Genomic DNA, 22,006 nt, shown 5'->3' with positions numbered 1-22,006 from the left:
TGTCATAAAATTTCCTTTTAGAATAACTCTGTTTGTATTTTTTAAAGTTCATATTTAAATGTAGGTTGATGATAGTTTCATATTGCTATAGATACCTGAGTTTAGTTCTATTGATAGCTTCCTCTTGGGAGTGTGCCAGCATTTTCCTTGTTTTTCCAATTGCCTTGCCATTTTTTTCTTGAAAGCATATTATCTTTTGTAGGTTCAGAGTTGTTGTTCAGTTGCTTACTCATGTCTGACTCTGCGACACCAGGGACTGAAGCATGCCAGGCATCCATTTCCTTCGCCGCCTGCTGGCGCTTGCTCAAACTTATGTCCATTGAGTCAGTGATGCCATCCTGCCATCTCGTCCTCTGTCGTCCCCTTCTTCCAGTCTTTTCCAGCAACGGTGTCTTTTCTAATGAGTTAGCTCTTCCCATCAGGTGGCCAAAGTATTGGAGCTTCAGCATCAGTCCTTCCAAGTGAACATTCAGGGTTGATTTCCTTTAGGATTGACTGGTTTGATTTTCTTTCAGTCCAAGGGATTCACAAGAGTCTTCTCCAACACCACAGTTCAAAAGCATGAAATCTTCAGCATTCAGCCTTCTTTATGGTCCAATTCTCACATCCATGGCATGAGTACTGGGAAAACCATAGCTTTGACTATATGGACTTTTGTCACAAAGTAATGACGCTGCCTTTTAATACACTGTCTAGGTTTGTCATGGGCTTCCCTAGTAGCTCAGATGGTAAAGAATCTGCCTACCAGTGTAAGAGACCCAGGTTCGATCCCTGGGTTGGGAAGATCCCTGGAGAAGGGAATGGCAACTCATTCCAGTATTCTTGCCTGGAGAATCCCATGGGCAAAGGAGCCTGGCAGGCTATAGCCCATGGAGTAGCACAGAGTCAGACACGACTGAGCAACTAACACTTAGGTTTGTCATAGCTTTCCATCCAAGGAACAAACATTTTTAATATCGTGGCTGCAGTCACCATCTGTCATGATTTTGAAGCAAAAGAAAATAAAGTCTGTCACTGTTTCCATTGTTTTCCCATCTGTTTACCATGAAGTGATATGACTGTTTGCCATGATCTTAGTTTTTTGAATGTTGACTTTTAAGCCAGCTTTTTCACTATCCTCTTGCACCATCATAAAGAGGCTCTTTAGTTCCTCTTCACTTTCTGCCATAAGGGTGGTGTCATCTGCGTATCTGAGGTTATTGATATTTCTCCCTTCAATCTTTATTCCAGCTTGTGCTTTCCAGCCTGACATCTTGCATGATGTACTCTGCATAGAAGTTAAATAAGCAGGGTGACTGTATACAGCCTTGATGTACTCCTTTCCCAATTTGGAACCATTCTGTTGTTCCATGTCTGGTTCTAACTGTTGCTTCTTAACCTGCATACTGGTTTCTCAGAGGGCAGGTAAGGTGGTCTGGTATTCCCATTTCTTTTAAGAATTTTCCACAGTTTGTTGTGATCCATACAGTCAAAGGCTTTAGTGTAGTCAGTGAAGCAGAAGTAGATGTTTTTCTGGAACACTCTTTTTCTATGATCCAGTGGATGTTGGCAATTTGATTTCTGGTTCCTCTGCCTTTTCTAAATCCAGCTTAAACATCTGGAAGTTCTCATTTAAGGTGCTGTTGAAGCTTGGCTTGGAGCATTTTAAGCATTACTTTGCTAGCATGTCAAATGTGTGCAATTGTGTGATAGTTTGAAAATTCTTTGGCATTGCCCTTCTTTGGGATTGGAATGAAATTGACATTTTCCAGTCCTGTGGCCACTGCTGAGTTTCCATATTTGCTTGCATATTGAGTGTAGCCCTTTCACAGCATCATCTTTTAGGATTTGGAATAACTCAACTGGAATTCCATCACCCCCATTAGCATTGTTTGTTATGATGTTTCCTATGGCCCACTTGACTTCGTACTCTAGGATGTCTGGCTCTAGGTAAATGATCACACCCATCGTGGTTATCTGCATCAGATGTTTTTTGTATAGTTCTTCTGTGTATTCTTGCCACCTCTTCTTAATGTCTTCTGCTTCTATTTGGTCCCTACTGTTTCTGTCTTTTATTGTGACTATCTTTGCATGAAATATTCCTTTGCTATCTCTAATTTTCTTGAAATATCTCTAGTCTTTCCCATTCTATTATTTTCATCTATTTCTCTGCATTGATTACTAAGGAAGGCTTTCTTATCTCTCCTTGCTATTCTTTGAAAGTCTGCATTCTGATCATATATCTCTCCTTTTCTCCTTTGCCTTTAGCTTCTCTGGTCAGCTATTTGTAAGGACTCCTCAAACAGCCATTTTGCCTTTTTGCATTTCTTTTTCTTGGGGATACTCCTGGTCACTGCCTCCTGTACAGTGTCATGAACCACCATCTGTAGTTCTTCAGACTCAGTATCAGCTCTTATCCCTTGAATCTGTTTATCACTTCCACAGTATAATTGACACGAATTTGATTTAGCCTATACCTAATGGCCTAGTGGTTTTCCCTACTTTCTTCAATTTAGTCTGAATTTGGCAATAAGGAATTCATGATCTGAGCCACAGTCAGCTCCTAGTTTTGATTTTGCTAACTGTATAGAGCTTCTCCATCTTCGACTGCAAAGAATGTTATCAATCTGATTTCGTTATTTCTATCTGGTGATGTTCATGTGTAGAGTCTTCTCTTGTGTTGCTGGAAGAGGGTGTTTGCTATGACCCCTTTGTTCTCATGACAATACTCTATTAGCCTTTGCCCTGATTCATTTTGTACTCCAAGGCCAAACTTGCCTCTTAACTCCAGGTATCTCTTGACTTCTTACTTTAGCATTTCAGTCCCCCATGATGAAAAGAACATCTTTTTTGGTGTTTGCTGTGGAAGGTCTGTAGGTCTTCATAGAACATTTCAACTTCAGCTTCTTCAGCATTAGTGGTTGGTGCATAGACTTGAGTTACTCTGCTATTCAGTGGTTTGCCTTGGAAACAAACAGAGATTATTGTGTCGTTTTTGAGATTGCACCCAAGTACTGCATTTTGGTCTCTTGTGTTGACTGTTAGGGCTTTCATCTCTGGAAAATGGGCATGGCTCTCTTTATGATAAGAATGTAGTATGGAAGTTTCTCACTTTATTTATTAAGAAAACGGTAGCATCTCAATTTATGTGTTCTTTCACTTTTATCAGATGTCCAGTGCCTATACTTATTTGTTTGGGTTTATTTCAGGATTCTTTCCTAATCTATTAATTTATATGTCTATTCCTTTCATCAATACCATCCTGTTTTGATTGCTTTCGCTTCCTGAAAGCAAGTGATATTATTCCTTTTTGTTCTCTGAAAGTTTCTTTTGCTATTTAATTTCTTTGCTTATCTATATCAACTATTCCATATCTTTAAAATATCCTGGTGGAATTTAGAGTGGGATTGCCTTGAATATAGATAAATTTGGGTAAAGTTGACATTTTTAAAATAATATAATACCACTACTGAACAATAACAAGTTGAATATTCTATTGCATAAGCATGGTGTATCTTTCCATTTATACAGGGCTTTATTTTTTTTTAACTTACTTTAGGTTTTTATTATTAACCACATACAGGTCCTGTACATATTTTTGTTTTAAGTATTTTGGGGAGGTTTGTTATTGTAAATAAACTATTTCTTAAATTTTTATTTTTTGCCCATCAGAAGTATATAGGAATACTATATATCTATATCTTATGTCTTGTGATTTTAATAAACTCAGCTTATTGATTCTAGGAGCATTTTTTATGGATTTTTTTATGGACAATCAAATGAAAATAAAGACATATTTATGTCTTCCTTTCTAATCTGCACACTTCTGTTTCTTTTTCTCTTCACACTGGTTTGGACTTCTGATGTTATGTGGATATAACTGGTAGGAGAAGAGGATATACCTGACTTGTTTTTGATCTTAGAGGAAAAGAAGTCTTTCTTCTTTAAGTATTATATGAGCTGTAGAGTTTTTATAAATGTCATTTGTCAAGTCAAGGAAGTTCATGTGTATTACTAGTCGTGAGCGTTTTATCATGTTGAGTTTTATCAAATGCTTTTTTTCTGTATCCATTGATCTGTAATTTTTTTTAATTTTCAAATTCTTTTTATTATGGTAAAATACATATAACATAAAATTTACCATTGTAAGCATATTTAAATGTGAAATTCAGTGATATTAAATATTAATACATACATAATGTTGTAAATCATCACCCCCATGCATCTTCATAATAGAAACTTTACCCATTAAATAATAATTCCCTATTCTCCCCACCCCACATTTGGCAGCAATCATTATACTTTCTCTATTATTTTTGATACAAATAATTCATACAGTATTTAAATAATTCATACTGAATTTATCTGTCTGTGACTGGTTTATTTCAGTGGATTCATCCAGTGGATTCATTCATCCATATGTTGTAACATATTGCAGAATTTCATTCTTTTTAAAGATTGAATGACATTGAATTATATGTAGATACCACATTTTGCTTATATATGCATCTGTTTATGGATGGACACTTTAGTTGCTCTCACATTTTAGGTATGTGAATAATGCTACTATGAACATAAGTGTAAGGACATAAATATCTCTTTAATAACCTGCCTTCAGTTTTTTAGTTGTATACTCAGAAGTGAAATTACTAGACTAGGTACTAATTCTATTTTTAATTGTTTCAGGAACCCACCCTACTATGTTCCACAGCAACTCTACTTTTTTACATACCTACCAACAATGCACAAAGATTCCAATCTTACCATGTCCTTGCCAGCAATTGTTTTCTGTTTTGTTGTTGTTGTTGTTTTGTTATTTGTTAAAAGCTTGCCTTATGGGTGTGAGGTAGTATCCCATTATATCTTTGATTTGTTTTTCCCTAATGATTTAATATGTTCCCTAGTGATGTTGAATATCTGTTCATGTGCTCATTGGCCATTATATATTTTCTTTGGACAATTTTTTATTTAAGTCCTTTGCTCTTTTTTTCTTTTATGTCTGGTAGTTTATTTTTGTAACTATTGAGTTTTAAGAGTTTTCTCTATACCCTGGATGTTTTAATCCCTTGTCAGATATGTGATTTACACGTGTTTTCTCCCATTCTGTGAGCTGCATTTTTACTCATTTGATAGTATCTTTTGATGTACACATTTTTAAAAATTTCAGTAAGTCCTGTTTGTTTATATTTCTGATGCCTGTGTTTTTGCTGTCACATCCAAATTGTCATTACCAAATACAATGTCATAAAACTTTTACACTCTGTTTTCTACTAAGAGTTTTATTGCTTTAGGTCTTAAATTTAGATCTGTGGTCCATTTTGAGTTAATTTTTGTGTATGGTGTTAGGGTTCACCTTAATTATTTTGCATGTGAAAGTCTAGTTTTCCCAACAGCTTTTATTAAAAAGACTGTCCTTGCCCCATTGAATGATGTTGGCATTTTTGTCCAAAAATACTTGAATGTATATGCTAGGGTATATTTCTGGTCTTTATTCTATTCCATTAGTCTACATGTTTGTGTTTATCCCAGTACCACATGAGGATGATTAATATTGCTTTGTAATAAGTTTTGAAGTCAGGAAGTATAAATCCTCTAATTTTGCTCTTTTTCAAGACTATTTTGGCTTTTAGGATCACATGAAATTCCATATGAATTTCAAATGCATTTCCATATGAATTTCAAATGCATTTTTCTGTTTATGTAAAAAGTCATTGAGAGTTTGGTAGGGATCACATTGAATCTATGCATCACTTTGAATAGGTGTGGCATTTTAGCAAAATTAATTCTTTAAGTCCATGAATATGGGATGTGCTTGCATTTTTTGTATTTTAATTTCTTCTGGCCATGTTTCATAGCTTTCATTGCACAGGTCTTTCACCTCCTTGGTTAAGTTACATCTGAAGTATTTTTTTCTTTTGCATGTTATGTTGGAATTGTTTTTGTAATTTAATTTTCAGATTGCTTGTATAGAAATGAAACTAATTCCTGTGTGTTAACTTTGTATTCTGCAATTTTGATTAATTCAGTTCAGTTCAGTCACTCAGTCCAACTCTTTGCAACCCCATGGACTGCAGCACGCCAGGGTTCCCTGTCCATCACCAACTCCTGGAGTTCACTCAAACTCAACGTCCATCGAGTCCGTGATGCCACCCAGCTATCTCATCCTCTGTCGTCCCCTTCTCCTCCTGCCTTCAATCTTTCCCAGCATCAGAGTCTTTTCAAATGAGTCAGTTCTTTGCATCAGAGGGCAAAAGTTCTGGAGTTTCATCTTCAGCATCAGTTCTTCCAATGAATTTTCAGGACTGATTTCCTTTTTGATGGACTGGTTGGATCTCGTTGCAGTCCAAGGGACTCTCAAGAGTCTTCTGCAACACCACAGTTCAAAAGCATCAATTTTTCGGCACTCAGCTTTCTTTATAGTCCAAATCTCACATCCATATGACTACCAGAAAAACCATATAGCTTTGACAAGACAGACCTTTGTTGGCAAAGTTTATGTCTAGCTTTTTAATATGCTCTCTAGGTTGATCATAACTTTTCTTCCAAGGAGCAAGCATCTTTTTAATTTAATGGCTACAATCACCATCTGCAGTGATTTGGGAGCCCCCAACAATAAAGTCTGACACTGTTTCCACTGTTTCCTCATCTATTTGCCATGAAGTGATGGGACCGGATGCCATGGTCTTAGTTTTCTGAATATTGAGTTTTAAGCCAACTTTTTCACTCTCTATCACTTTCACAAGAGGCTCTTTAGTTCTTCTTTGTTTTCTGACATAAGTGTGGTGTCATCTGCATATAAGGTTATTAATATTTCTCCTGGCAATCTTGATTCCAGGTTGTGCTTCATCCAGCCCAGGGTTTTTCACGACATACTCTGCATATGAATTAAATAAACAGGGTGACAGTATACAGCCTTGACATACTCCTTTTTCCGATTTGAAACCAATCTGTTGTTCCATGTCCAGTTCTAACTGTTGCTTCTTGACCTGCGTACAGATTTCTCAGGAGGCAGGTCAGGTGGTCTGGTATTCCCATCTCTTTCAGAATTTTCCACTGTTTGTTGTGATCCACACAGTCAAAGGCTTTGGCATAGTCTACAAAGTAGAAGTAGATGTTTTTTTGTAACTCTCTTGCTTTTCCGATGATCCAGTGGATGTTGTCAATTTGATCTCTGGTTCCTCTGCTTTTTCTAAATACAGCTTGAACATCTGGAAGTTCATGGTCCACATACTATTGAAGCCTGGCATGGAGAATTTTGAGCATTGCTTTGCTAGCATTTGAGATGAGTGCAATTGTGTGGTTTTTGAGCATTCTTTGCCATTGACTTTCTTTGGGATTGGAATGAAAACTGACCTTTTCCAGTCCTGTGGCCACTGCTGAGTTTTCCAAATTTGCAGACATACTGAGTGCAGCACTTTCAGAGCATCATCTTTTAGGATTGGAAATAGCTCAACTGGAATTCCATCACCTCCAATAGCTTTGATTGTAGCAATGCTTCCTAAGGCCCACTTGACTTTGCATTCCAGGATGGAATGTGGCTCTAGGTGAGTGATCATAACATCATGGTTATCTGGGTCATGAAGATATTTTGTGTATATTTCTTCTGTGTACTCTTGCCTCCACCTCTTAATAGCTTCTGCTTCTGTTAGGTCCACACCTTTTCTGTCCTTTATTGTGCCCATCTTTGCATGAAATGTTCCCTTGGTATTTCTAATTTTATTGAACTGATCTAGTCTTTCCCATTCTATTGTTTTCCTCTATTTTTTTGTGTTGATCACTGAGAAAGGCTTTCTTATCTCTCCTTGCTATTCTTTGAAACTCTGCATTCAAATGAGTGTATCTTTTCTTTGCTCCTTTGACTTTCACTTCTCTTCTTTTCATAGCTATTTGTAAGGCCTCCTCAGACAACCATTTTGCCTTTTAGCATTTCTTTTTCTTCGAGATGGTCTTGATCACTGCCTCCTGTACAATGTCACAAACATCCATCCATAGTACTTCAGGCACTGTCTGTCAGCTCTAATCCCTTGCATCTATTTGTCACTTGTACTGTATAGTCATAAGGGATTTGATTTGGGTCATACCTGAATGGTCTAGTGGTTTTCCCTACCTTCCTCAATTTAGTCTGAATTTGGCAATAAGGAGTTCATGATCTGAGCCACAGTCAGCTTGTGGTCTTGTTTTTTCTCACTGTACAAGAGCTTCTCCATCTTTGACTGCAAAGAGTAAATCAATATGATTTCAGTATTTACCATCTAGTGATGTTCATGTGTAGAGTCGTCTCTTGTGTTTTTGGACGAGGGTGTTTGCTATTACCCGTGCGTTCTCTTGGCATAACTCTATTAGCCTTTGTCCTGCTTCATTCTGTATTCAAGGTCAAGTTTGCCTGTTACTCCAGGTATTTTTTGACTTCCTGCTTTTGCATTCCAGTCCCCTATAATGAAAAGGACATCTTTTTTGGATATTAGTTCTAGAAGGTCTTATAGGTCTTCATAGACCTGTTCAACTTGTGCTTTTTCATTGGTACTGGTCGGGGCATAGACATGGATTACTGTGATATTGAATGGTTTGCCTTGGAAACGAACAGAGATCATTCTGTCATTTTTGAGATTGAATCCAAGTACTGCATTTCAGACTCTTTTGTTGACTATGTTGGCTACTCCCTTTCTTCTAAGGGATTCTTGCTCACAGTAGTAGATATAATGGTCGTCTGGGTTAAATTCACCCATCCCAGTCCATTTTAGTTTGCTGATTCCTAAAATGTCAATGTTCACTCTTGCCATCTCCTTTTGACCACTTCCAGGTTACCTTGATTCATGGGCCTAACCTTCCAGGTTCCTATGCAGTATTGCTCTTTACAGCATCAGACTTTACTTCCACCACCAGTTACATCCACAACTAGGTGTTGTTTTTGCTTTGGCTCCATCTCTTCATTCTTCCTGGGGCTATTTCTCTACTGATTTCCAGGAGCACATTGGGCACCTACTGACCTGGGGAGTTCATCTTTCAGTGATTCGCTTGTTCTAATATTTGTTTTGTGTAGTGGAATCTTTAGAGTTTTCTACATATAAGATCATATCATCTGTAAACAGAGATAATTTTGCTTTCTTTCCAATATGAATGCCTTTTACTTCTTTCTGTTTCCTAATTGCTGTCTAGAACTTCTAGTATTGTGTGACATTGAAGTGGTGAAGGTAGACCTCCTTGCCTTGTTCTTAATCTTTGAGGAAAAGCTTTTAGACTTTTGGTATTGAGTATGCTGTTCAATGTGGCTATTTCATATAAAATTTCTCTTATGGTAGTTTTGTTTTATTTTTTCTATGCCTAGCATTTGAGCGTTTTCATGAAAAAGTGTTGAATTTTGCCGGTTGCTTTTTTTGCATCATTTGAGATGACCGTTTATTTTTCCCTTCATTCTGTTAAGGCAGCATATTGCATTGATCAGTTTCCATGTGTTGCATCATCCTAGCACTCCAGGGATAAACCATACCTAGTCATGTTGTGTAATCCTTTTAGTGTGCTGCCAAATTCAACTCGCTAACATTCTATTGAAGAGTTGCATCAATGCTCATAAGGGATAGTAGTTTATAGTTTTCTTGTGTTTTGGTCTTGCTTTGCTATTAAGGTAATACAGATATCATAGAATGAGATCAAAAATGTTTTCTCCTCTTTGGCTTTTGGAACAGTTTGACAATGATTGTTTCATTTCTTCTTTAAATATTTAGTAGAATTCACCCATGTGAAGCCATCTCGTTTAGGGCTTTTTCTTCCTTTGTCAGGAGATGTTTGTTTGTTGATTCAATTTCCTGAATAGTGATGTCTATTCAAATTGTTTATTTCTTCATAATTCAGTCTGGGTAGGTTTTGAGCTTCTAGGAATTTGCCCATTTTATCTAGGCTATCAAATTTGCTGGTATAAAATTGTTCCTGGTACTTTATAAAAATCATTTTGCTCCTGTAGAATCAGTAGTAATACTCTCACTGTCGTCTTTGATTTTAGTAATTTCCACCATCTCTCTTTTCCTTTTAGTTCATCCAGCTAAGGTTTGTTAATTTTATGACCTCTTCTGAAAACCGTTTGGTTTCATTGATTTTCTCCATTATTTTTCTATTTTCTGTTTCATATATATGTTATCTAAGCTTTTATTATCTTTTTCCTCTTCTAGCTTTTGAATTATTTTGATCTTTTTCTAGTTCCTTAAGTTTGTAAAGTTAACTTGTTTGAGATTTTCATTGTTTTATAGATGTAAGCATTTACAGCTATTAGTTTACCCTTTAGTATCACTTTGGCCACATAAGTTTTGTTATATCATATTTTTGTTTTATTCATCTCTTAAGTGTTTTCCAGTTTCCCCTTTAATTTTTTTTTTTTAATCCTTTGGCAGTTTAATCTTTACTTTTAACATAGTTACTTATATGGATTAGTTTTTAAATGTTGAATCTCATTCTTTATTCCTAGAATAAACCCTATTTGGTGATGATTTGTTATCCTATTTGTATATTACTAAATCCTATTTGCTCATCTTTTGTCGAGACCAGCTCAACAAGCAGGGTTTCTGAAAGTGCGAACCAGCGAGAGAATGAGAAACGAGACACAAGAATTCAGAGAAAAGCGAGGATCAGGGGACCAACACTGTTCCACGGTGAAGGTGTTGAAACTGAATCCAAGCCAGCTTGATTATACTTTCAGCAGGGAATGAAATAACAAGCGGGAAGTTAAACTATAACTCATGTGGCCTTCAGGGCCAAAGAACAAAATAATCATTAACCATTGAGTAATTAGGAAACAGTCATCAATAACAAATCAGTAACTAAGACTAATACTCTTATCTATAGATTTTCCACCAGATACGTAAAACATGTGACTCTGAGACGCCAGTTGAGAAACAGTCTGGGGTCGGTTTTCCGACCTCAGGATCATATCTTGTTTTCAAGATTATGAACTGTTCCCTCTGGACTTGTTCCAAGAGTCTCATGCCTTATAGCATCCAGTTTATCAATAATTATAAATTTCTTTTGCGGTCCTTGCTGGAGCCTGCTTTTCTTTTATTCTTCCTGTCTCCTACAATCTTTTTAAAGTGTTTTGCATCCTTTTTCATATGAAATATTGGAGACATTGGTCTGTGGTTTTCCTTTTTTGATGTGTTTTGTCTTTTGTTATTAGATTAGTTTATGACCTCATGAAATTAGTTAGGAAGTCTTCCTTCTTTCATATTCTGGAAGAGATTTCATAGAACTGGTTTTTTTTCTTTCTTACTTGATAGAATTCACCTGTGAAATCCTTTTGGGCTGGTAGGTTCATTATTTTTTTTAACTACAAAATGAATTTCATTAATAGACACAGGACTGTTCATATTATTTATTCTACAGTGACTTTATATACTTCTATTTTTTAAAGAACTGGTCTATTTCATTGAAATTTTTAGTTCTTGGACATAGAATTGTATGTATTATTTCTTTCTAATGCTTTTAAAGCCTCACACATCTACTTTTGATAATCCATTTCTGATCTTCTTTTCTGGTCAGTGTTTGTAGAGTATGATTATTATTGTTGACTCATTCAGTGACCCAACTTTTGGTTTCATTGATTCCTTGGTAAAAGAATGTATGTTCTGCTGCTGTTGAATGGACTATCTTATAAATGTCAGTTCACGTTCTTGACGGTATTGTTCAGATCTTCTTATCCTTTTCTATTTTCTGTTTCTTTTATCAATTACTGATAAAGCAGTTTTCAAGTCTTCAGAAAAAAATTGTGGATTCATCTATTCCTCCTTTCAGATTTGTCAGATTTTGCTTCATATATTTTGAGGTCTTTTTTAAGTACATAATCATTTAGGACTGTTATATCATTGGGGATAATTGAGACCTATACTGTTATAAAATAATCCATCTTTATGCTGGTAATATTCTTTGTTTTGAAGTCCATTATTTCACATTGTTATTACAACTGCTCCTCTCTTTGATTAACTTTTGTCTCCTGTATCTTTTATCATTCTTTAGCTTTTAACTTATCTTTGTCTTTATACTTAAAGTGGCTTTCCTGGACACAGCATATGGTTCAGTTCTGTTCAGTCACTCAGTCATGTCTGATTCTTTGCAACCCCAATCGACTGCAGCATGCCAGACTTCCCTGTACTTCACCAACTCCCAGAGCCTGCTCTAACTCATATTCATTAAGTTGGTGATGCCATCCAACCATCTCGACCTCTGTCATCCCCTTCTCCTCCTGCCTTCAATTTTTCCCCACAACAGGGTCTATTCTGATGAGTCAGCTCTTCATATCAGGTGGCCAAAGCATTGGAGCTTCATCTTCAGCATCAGACCTTCCAATGAATGTTCAGGACTGATTTCCTTTAGGACTGACTGGTTTGATCACTTTTCAGTCCAAAGGACTCTCAAGAGTCTTCTCCAACACCACAGTTCAAAAGCATCAATTCTTTGGCATTCAGCCTTCTTTATGGTCCAACTCTCACATCCATGCATGAGTACTGGGAAAACCATAGCTTTGACTATATGACCTTTTTTCCCAAAGTAATGACTCTGCCTTTTAATACACTGTCTAGGTTGGTAATAGCTTTTCTTCCAAAGAGCAAGTGTCTTTTAATTTCATAGCTGCAGTCACCATCTGCAGTGATTTTGGAGCCCAAGAAAATAAAGTCTATTATTGTTTCCCCATTTATTTGCTATGAAGTGATGGGACCAGATGCCATGATCTTCACTTTCTGAAAGTTGAATTAGAAGCCAGCTTTTTTACTCTCCTCTTTCATCTTCATCACGATGCTCTTTAGTTCTTCTTCGGTTTCTGCCATAAGGGTGGTGTCATCTGCATATGTGAGTTATTGCTGTTTCTTCTGGCAATCATGATTCCAGGTTGTACTTTATCCATCTGGTATTTCTCATGATGTATTCTGCATATAAGTTAAATAAGCAGGGTGACAGTATACAGCCTTGACATACTCCTTTCCCAGTTTTGAACCAGTGTTTTGTTCTATGTCTGATTCTCACTCTTGCTTCTTGACCTGCATACAGATTTCTCAGGAAGCAAGGAAGGTGGTCTGGTATTCCCATCTCTCTAAGAGTTTTTCGCAGTTTGTTGTGATCCATACAGTCAAAGGCTTTATTGTAATCAATGAAGCAGAAGTAGATGTTTTTCTGAAATTCTCTTGCTTTTTCTATGATCCAATGGATATTGGGAATTTATTCTGTTTCCTCTGCCGTTTCTAAATCTAGTTCTCAGTTCACATACTATTGAAGCCTCTCTTGGAGAATTTTGAGCATTACTTTGCTAGCATGTAAGATGAATGCAATTGTACAATAGTTTGAAATAACTCAGCTGTAATTCCATCACCTCCACTAACTTTGTTTGTGGTGTTGCTTCCTAAGGCCCACTTGACTTCGCACTCCAGGCTTTGTGGCTCTAGGTGAGTGATCACACCATCATGATTATCTGTGTCATGAAGATCTTTTTTGTATAGTTCTTCTGTGTATTCTTGCCACCTCATCTTACTATCTTCTGCTTCTGTTAGGTCCATACCATTTCTGTCCTTTATTTTGCCCATCTTTGCATGAAGTATTCCCTTGGTATCTCTAATTTTCTTGAAGAGATCTCTAGTCTTTCACACTCTATTGTTTTCTTCTTTTTCTTTGCATTGATCACTGACAAAGGCTTTCTTATCTCTCCTTGTAATTCTTTGAAACTCTGCATTTAGGTGGATATATCTTTCCTTTTCTCCTTTGCCTTTCACTTCTTTTCTCATAATATGGTTTATTTATGTTGTTGGGCTGATTGAAATCTACTGTCTTCTCAGTCTTTATATTTCTTCCATTTTTTATTTCTCTTATTCTGTATTCCTTTGGGTTAACTAAACTTTTTATGATTACATTTAGTGCTTGCTATTTGCTTTGTTGTTGTTACTCAGTCACTAAAGCATGTCGATTCTTTGCAACCACATGAACTAGAGCACGCCATCTTCCCTGTCCTTCGCTATCTGCCAGAGCTTGCTCAAACTCATGTCCATTGAGTTGACAATGGCATCCAAGCATTTCATCTTTTGTCTCCCCCTTTTCCTCTTGCCCTCAATCTTTCCCAGCATCAGAATCTTTCCCAGTTCGACAGCTCTTTGCATCAGGTAGCCAAAGTATTGGAGCTTCAGCATCAGTTCTTCCAATGAATATTCAGCGTAGATTTCATTTAGGATTGACTGCTTGATTTCCTTGTGTCCGAGGGACTCTCAAGAGTCTTATCCAGCACCATATTGAAAGCATTAATTCTTCGGTGCTCAACCTTCTTTATGGTCCAACTCTCGCATCTGTACATTACTACTGGAAAAAAAAAATTAGCTTTGACCATACGGACCTTTGTTGTCAAAGTGATGTCTCTGCTTTTTTTTAATATGCTCTCTAGGTTTGTCATAGGTTTTCTTCCAAGGAGGAGGAATCTTTTAATTTCGTGGCTGCCGTCACCATCCACAATGATTTTGCAGCCCAAGAAGACAAAAATCTATTAATTTCCCCATCTATTTGCCATGAAGTGATGGGACTGGAGGATGCAGTGATCTTTGTGTTTTGAATGTTGAGTTTTACGCCAGCTTTTTCACTCTCTTTTTTTACCCCTCATCAGGAGGCCCTTTGGTTCCTCTTCACTTTCTGCCATTAGAGTGGTATCATTTGCATATCTGAGGTTATTGGTATTTCTCCTCTCAATCTTGATTCCAACTTTACAGTCATCCAGCCCAGCATTTCACATGATATAAGTTGAATAAGCAGGGTGACAGTATTCAGCCTTGATGTATTTCTCTCCCAATTTTAAACCAGTCCATTGTTCCATGTCCAGTTCTTACTGTTGCTTCTTGTCCTGAATACAGGTTTCTCAGGAGGCTGGTAAAATGCTCTGGTATTCCTCTCTCTTTTTAAGAATTTTCCACAGTTTGTTCTGATCCACACAGTTAAAGTGTTTAATGTAGTCAATGAACCTGAAGTAGATTTTTTTTTTTTAATTGCTTGCTTATTCTATGATCCAGCAAGTGTTGACCATTTGATCTCTGGTTCCTCTGCCTTTTCTAAATCCACCTTTTATATCTGGACGTTCTTGGTTCATGTACTGTTGAAGCCTAGCTTGAAGAATTTTGAGCAGTACCTTGCTAGCATGTGAAATGAGGGCAGTCGTTTGGTAGTTTGAACATTCTTTGGCATTAGAATTGGGATTAGAATGAAAAATGACTTTTTCCAGTCCTGTGACCACTGCTGAGTCTTCCATATTTGCTGGCATATTGAATAAAGCATTTTAACAGCATTCTCTTTTAGGATTTGAAATAGTTGAGCTTTAATTCCGTCACCTCCACTAGCTATGGTCCTAGTAGTATATTCTAAGGCCCACATGATTCATATTCCAGGATCTGACTTTATATGAGTGATTACACCATCGTGGTTATCCAGGTCATTAAGAGCTTTTTTGTAGAGTTCTGTGTATTCTTGCCACTTCATCTTAGTCTCTTCTGCTTCTGTTAGGTCCTTGCCATTTCTGTCATTTATCAGTCCTGTGTTTGCATGAAATGTTCTCTTGGTATCTCTGATTTTCTTGAAGAAGCCTCTAGTCTTTCCCATTCTACTGTTTCCTCTATTTCTTTGCATTGTTCACTTAAGAAGGCTTTCTTATCTCTACTTGCTATTCTCTGGAACCCTGCATTCATTTGTGTATATATGTACCTTTCTTCTTTGCCTTTCCCTTCTCTTCTTTTCTCAGCTCTTTGTAAGGCCTCCTCAGACAACCATTCTGCCTTTTTGCCTTTCTTTTTCTTGGGGATGGTTTTGGTCACCGCTTCCTGTACAATGTTATGAACCTCTGTCCACAGTTCTTCAGGCACTCTGTCTCTCAGATCTAATCCCTTGATTCTGTTTGTCACTTATCCTGTATAATCATAAGGGGTTTGATTTAGATCATATCTGAAAAGCCTAGTAGTTTTCCGTACTTTCTTCAATTTAAGTCTGAGTTTTTCAATTTGTAGCTCATAATCTGAGCTACGGTCAGCTCCAGGTCTTTTTTTTCTGACTGTATAGAGCTTCTCTGTCTTTGGCTGCAAAGATTAAAATCAGTCTGATTTCATTGTTGACCATCCGGTGCTGTCCACGTGTAGAATCATTCTGTTGTTGGAAGAGGGTGTTTGCCATGACCAGTGTGTTCTCTTAGCAAAACTCTTGTTAGCTTTTGCCCTCCTTCATTTTGTACTCCAAATCCAACTTACCTGTTACTCTAAGCATCTCTTGATTTCCTACGTTTGCATTCCAGTCCCTAATATGAAAGGGACATCTTTTTTGGTGTTAATTCTAGACAGTCTTGTAGGTCTTCTTAGAAACATGTGACTTCAACTTCTTCAGCATTAGTGGTTGTGGCATAGACTTGGATTACTGTGATGTTGTATGGTTTGCCTTGGAAATGAACTGAGATCTTTTTGTTGTTTTTGAGATTACACCCAAGTACTGCATTTCGGACTCTCTTGTTGACTCTGAGGACTACTCTATTCTTCTAAGGGTTTCTTGCCCACAATAATAAATATAATGGTCATCTGAATTAAATTCACCCATTCACGTCCATTTTAGTTCACTGATTACTAAGATGTCAGTGTTCACTCTTTCCATCTCCTGCTTAACAACATCCAATTTACTTTGATTCATGTACCTCACAATCTGGGTTCCTATGCAATATTGTTATTAACAGCATCGGACTCTGCTTTCACCACCAGACTCATCCACAACTTAGCGTCTTTTCCACTTCAGCCCAGCCTCTTCATTCTTCTGGAGCTATTTCTCTGCTCTTCTGAAGTAGCATATTGGACACCTACGGACTTCGGGGGCTTATCTTCTGTTGTCATATCTTTTTGCCTTTTCACACTGTTCACAGAATTCTCAAGGCAAGAATACTGAAGTGGTTTGTCTGTCATTCCCTTCTCCAGTCTCAAATCATAAGGTTAAAAATATGTATATTAGAGCTTTGAAATTTATCCCAGAGGTATTGGATGCATTTGTTTTGTATTTTTGCCCCAATCATTTTTTTGGTAATTTCTTGTGACTTGCCCAATTACATGACCCTTTCCTCAGCTCTGACGTTCATAAATCTTTTGAAGGCATTTTTTATTATTACCTTTAGTGATTTTTTTGCTTGTTTTGTTTTTTTTCCCCCAGCATTTCTATTTACTTCTTTTAATTTTCATCTCTGCTAGTATTTCCCACCTGACCTTACATGTTGACTATTTTCCTATTAGATCTTTTAACATTGAATCATAATAATAATTTTAAATTCCTTGTTTAATGATATCAGCATCTATTTCAGATCTGAGCCAGTCTTTCTCTATTGAATGCTTTGTGCATTATTTTTCTTGCTTTTGTAATGTCTTATTTTTTTTTTTTGAAATTGTCATCCTGTGTAGTAGTGTTTATGTATGGAAATGGCATTTCCATTTTGCCTTTCTTTCTATGAAATCTTTAATTTGAAAGAATGTTTGAGATGTTTGAAAGAATGTTTGAGATGTTTGAAAGAAGCACTGTGTTCCCCATATATAAGAGAAACTATCACAAGCTCTGTTGAGGTAAACAAAAACAAATTTACTTACCATTTTACTGTCTTAGATATTTTATTTAATAATTCTTTTTATAAATTTTTTAAATTACTTTTTGGAAGAAGTCCCACTCTGCATAATGCATTCTCTCATGTATGATTTTTAAAACAGACTTTTAGGTTATGAACTAAATTTATTCCCATTTACAAATGTGAAGACTTAAGTAGGCTAACTTACCTAAAGATAAACATCTATCAGATGACAAAATTGGACTGAATTTTCTGGGTCTCTCTGTTTCCTACCTGTATTCTTAAGTATTACCCTGTTTAGAATCACTTAGCTTAACAAAAATATTATTGTTGGGTTTCACTTATATTGAAGGTCTTGTGATAAGTGATGTGGAGGGAGGACGTGATCATTATATGAAGTGATCTGCATTTAATATACTAATGTTCCAAGAATGGACCTTAAAGAGTATCCTTTTTCACTTAGCAATTGGAATGGTAGAAATATGCTCTAATAGATTTTATGTATAAATGATACTTGGTCGACATATTTTAGAGAAACCTTTCAGGTTACTCTGAAGGATTCATTAACATTTTAAATGGACCAGTTCCCCTCCCGAAGTAGGACCATCATTGGCTTGGTTCCCAGGCCATTACTTATTCAAAGCTCATGAGTAACACAGCCCAAAATACACTGTACAAAGATAAATTGGATTATGGAGCACAATATGGGGATATAATTCAACATGTAGAAGTGATAATTGATACAGTAAAACAGCTGAAACACAATGATAGGATAAGGAAGAACAAGGAACATTTTTCCTAAGCCTTAGAGTATATCTTCAGCAAGGATAAAGAGGAAGAAAAATCACTGGACAAGAACCAGTTGGTAAGTTGTTTGTAGAATCAGTGTATTAGCAATGCTGTACAATAGAAATTTCTGTGATAATGAAAATATGCTATATCTGTGTTTGCCAATACAGTAGGAAATACTAGCTACTTTACATTCTCTGTGGGGTTAGAGGACTTCCCATGCATTGTCCACCTGGGATTTCATCTACTGACTTTGAGGGCTGGTTTACTTCTGCCAGTTATGCTTAGGGCAGACTGACTTCCTTGCTCAGTTACCTCTCGGACTTCACATTTTCACTTCATTCTAGACAGGTAGGTAGTTCTTTACTGTCTTCAGCTCTTTGACTTTTGGAAGTTTTTTGTTCCCATTTTTATTTAATAATTTGTTTTTGTTGGGAATTTTGGTCTGAGTATCCTAATCTACTATTAGAAATAGGAATCTTGTTTTGCTTTTAATTTCATGGAAACATGCCATGTTCATAATTTTCTGAACTCTGTGGCATAAACTTTCTTTTGTATGTTTCTACTTTATATTCTTTTCTCATGTTCTTTCTCCATTTTTTTTTTCCAGGGTTTTTCGATAGGTCCCATGTTGAGAAAATTTGTATTGTTGCTTTTCATTGGTGATACTTTGCAATCAATTTATATGAAGTTTACAATCACATTGCAAGAAATTGATGTACTTTTTATAAAGCTGGGAACGTTGGCATCTTAAATGTTTGATCAGTTGTCTCCAGAGTTTCCTCATCAGTTTTTTTTTTTTTTTTTTTTAATGACTGCTTTCATGGCTAACTAAAAGCTCCCTTGGAGCCCCATGTATTATAATTTTTTTTCTGCCTCAGTGTTCTTGTTGCTGTTTTTATATTTTTCATAAAATAAAATTGTATAGGGGACAGATACCTTTTTTTCTGTTAACTTAACCTCCGAGTTCTGTTTTGTTTCTGTAGGTGGAACTGCTCTGTTTGTATTGGTTTTCTTGTATTTGCTTTGTTTGGTTGGTTGGTAAGTTGTATCCACCTCTTTTTGTGACCCTATGAACTATAGCCTGCCAGGCTCCTTGTCCACAGGATTTCCCAGGCAAGAATACTGGAGTGGGTTACCATTTACTTCACCAGGGGATATTCCTGACTGAGGGATTGAACCCATGCCTCATGCATTGGCAGGCAGATTCTTTATCAGTGAGCCACTGGGGAAGCCCTTCTGTTTTTACATGACATAGGTAACACAAGGTTTAAGTCTTAAATTTAGTTCTCTGCTGGTTTCTAACTTTGCCTTTATTGTTTTCTATTTTCATTTCCACATGCTTGTCTTTTGATAACATTGTATTTTTCTTCTTGTCATAAAGAGTCTGTTAAATGATTTAGAGGTGGCTCAAACTAAAGAATCTACCCACAATGTGGGAGACCTGAGTTCAATCCCTGAACATCCCCTAGAAAAGGGATGGCTACGCACTCCAGTATTTTTGCTGGAAAATTCCACGGACAGAGGAGCCTGGTGGGCTACACTCCATGTGGTGGCAAAGACTCAGACGTGACTGAGCTACTAACACTTTCACTTTCACCATACTTTTAGTGGCCTCTTGCTTTAAATGAGGCTTTGAATTAGTTGATTTCAAAGATTTCTTCCTCTAGTTAGTAATTTCTTTGCAAGCTTATTGTTTTTAAAACTTTCCTTTTGTAGTTTATTAGTTCAAAAGCAAGTAGGTATTATAGGGATAAACTGTAATTTTAAAATCACTGAGTCTTTTGTTAAGTGATACTGATCCACACAAAAATTTGCACTTATATGTTTATAGCAGGTTTATTGTTATAATTGCCAAAACTTTTAAGAAACATAGATGTCTTCAACAGGTAAATGGATAAACTACAGCATATTGATAGACTGAAATGTTACTTAGCAATAAAAAGAATGAGCTGTCAAGTCATAAAAAGATATGAATGAAACTTCAGTGCACATTTCACAGTATAAGAAGCCCGTCTGAAAATATTACTTTATGATTCTATCTATATAACATTCTGAAAAAGACAAAATATATAGAGACAGTAAAGAGATCAGTTATTTTCTGGGGGATTGAAAAGAAGAAAGAGGAGTTATTAAGTGGAGTGCAATGGGTTTTGAAGGCAGTAAAACTATCCTTGTGTGATACTGTAATAAATAGTGGGTTCATGACACTATACATTTGTCAAAAGCCATAGAACTGTGCAATACAAAGAGGGAACCCTAATGTAAACCCTGTGGACTTTAGTTAAAAATGATATATCTACATTGGTTCATCACAGTCGTAACAAATTTACCACACTGATGTAAGATATTAATATTAATGGAAAAACTGTATGGCATGGGAGGATGGTGAGTAGGAGAGGAGAATGCAGAAACTCTTATTTTCTGTACAGCTTTTCAGTAAATCTAAAACTTATTTTAAAAACTAAAATCTGTTAATTAAAAGATACTAATGCCTGAGAAAAAGGTTAAAGTATTGAGTATACCAAGTAATCGAATAACTAAAAGTGATATCTAAGTAAAGTAACAAAATAACATTATTTGAATATGTTTCTTTTAATGTTAATACTGTCCTTGTCTGCCTTTTTTTTTTTTTTAACAATACCTGTAGTCTTTTCTGTTCCTATGTTTATTTTTATTTTCTTTTTGGTCGTTTCTATTAGGTGTACTAGCCCTATCTTGGTACCCACCTGATTTGAATGATGAGAATGGAGAACCTACTGATAACTTGGTGCCAACTATTTTGGATAAAGCTCATAAATATAATCTGAAGGTATTTAATTTATTTTATTGAGATATAATATTAGATTAGTTTAAGGTGTTCAGCATAATGATTTGATATATGTATATATTGTGAAATAATTGTCACAATTAGTCTAGTTAACTTTTATCCCCACACATAGTGCTGTTTTTTTTTTTTTTTGTCTGTTTGCTATGATGAGGATTTTTAAGTTGTATTCTTTTAGCAAGTTTTAAATATACCATGCAGTATTATTAACTATAGTTATGAAGCTGTACTTTACATCCTGGAAGCTTACTTGTTTTATAACTGGAAGTTTATGCCTTTTAACTATCTTCACACACTTTACCCACCCCCTGTCTCAAGCAGTCACAAACCTGTTCTCTGTATCTATGAGTTGGTTGTTTTATGTTTTGTGTGCACGTGTGTGTGTGTGTGTGTGTGATTGCTGTTTTGTTTTTGATTCTGTATATAAGCGAGATCATATGGTTTTTGTCTTTCTCTGACAGACTTATTTCACTTAGCATAACACCCTCAGGGTTAATTCATGTTGTCACTAGTGGCAACATTTCCTGGTTTGTTTGTTTGTTTGTTTTTGACTGAATAATATAATATTTGTATGTGTGTGTGTGTATACACACACCATTTTTTGTTATTCATCATTATGGATGCTTCCAGCATAAGCACTTCCATTTCCTGGGTATTATAAATAATGATGCAGATGTATTTTCAAGTTAGTGCTTTTGCTTCCTTTGGATAAGTACCCAGAAGGAGAATTGCAGGATAGTATATTTCTATTTTTAATTATTTCAAGAAGCTCCATACTATTTTCATAGTGGCTTCATCAATTTATATTCCCACCAAAGTGAACAAGTGTTCCC

At 36.1% G+C, this 22,006-nt stretch overlaps 1 protein-coding gene across 1 annotated transcript in view; it reads left to right on the top strand.

The window, feature by feature from the left end:
• The window catches only part of MANEA (mannosidase endo-alpha), an 80,613-nt gene that overhangs the window by 24,465 nt on the left and 34,142 nt on the right, over nt 1–22,006 (top strand). Inside the window, exon 3 of the mRNA XM_005892995.2 lies at nt 21,049–21,158. Coding sequence (XP_005893057.2) covers nt 21,049–21,158 — 110 coding nt within the window. The remainder of the gene's footprint in view (nt 1–21,048; nt 21,159–22,006) is intronic.

This window comes from Bos mutus, chromosome 9 (assembly GCF_027580195.1).
Source record: "Bos mutus isolate GX-2022 chromosome 9, NWIPB_WYAK_1.1, whole genome shotgun sequence".
Taxonomy (NCBI): Eukaryota; Metazoa; Chordata; class Mammalia; order Artiodactyla; family Bovidae; genus Bos; species Bos mutus.
This window is presented reverse-complemented; position numbering and strand designations above follow the sequence as displayed.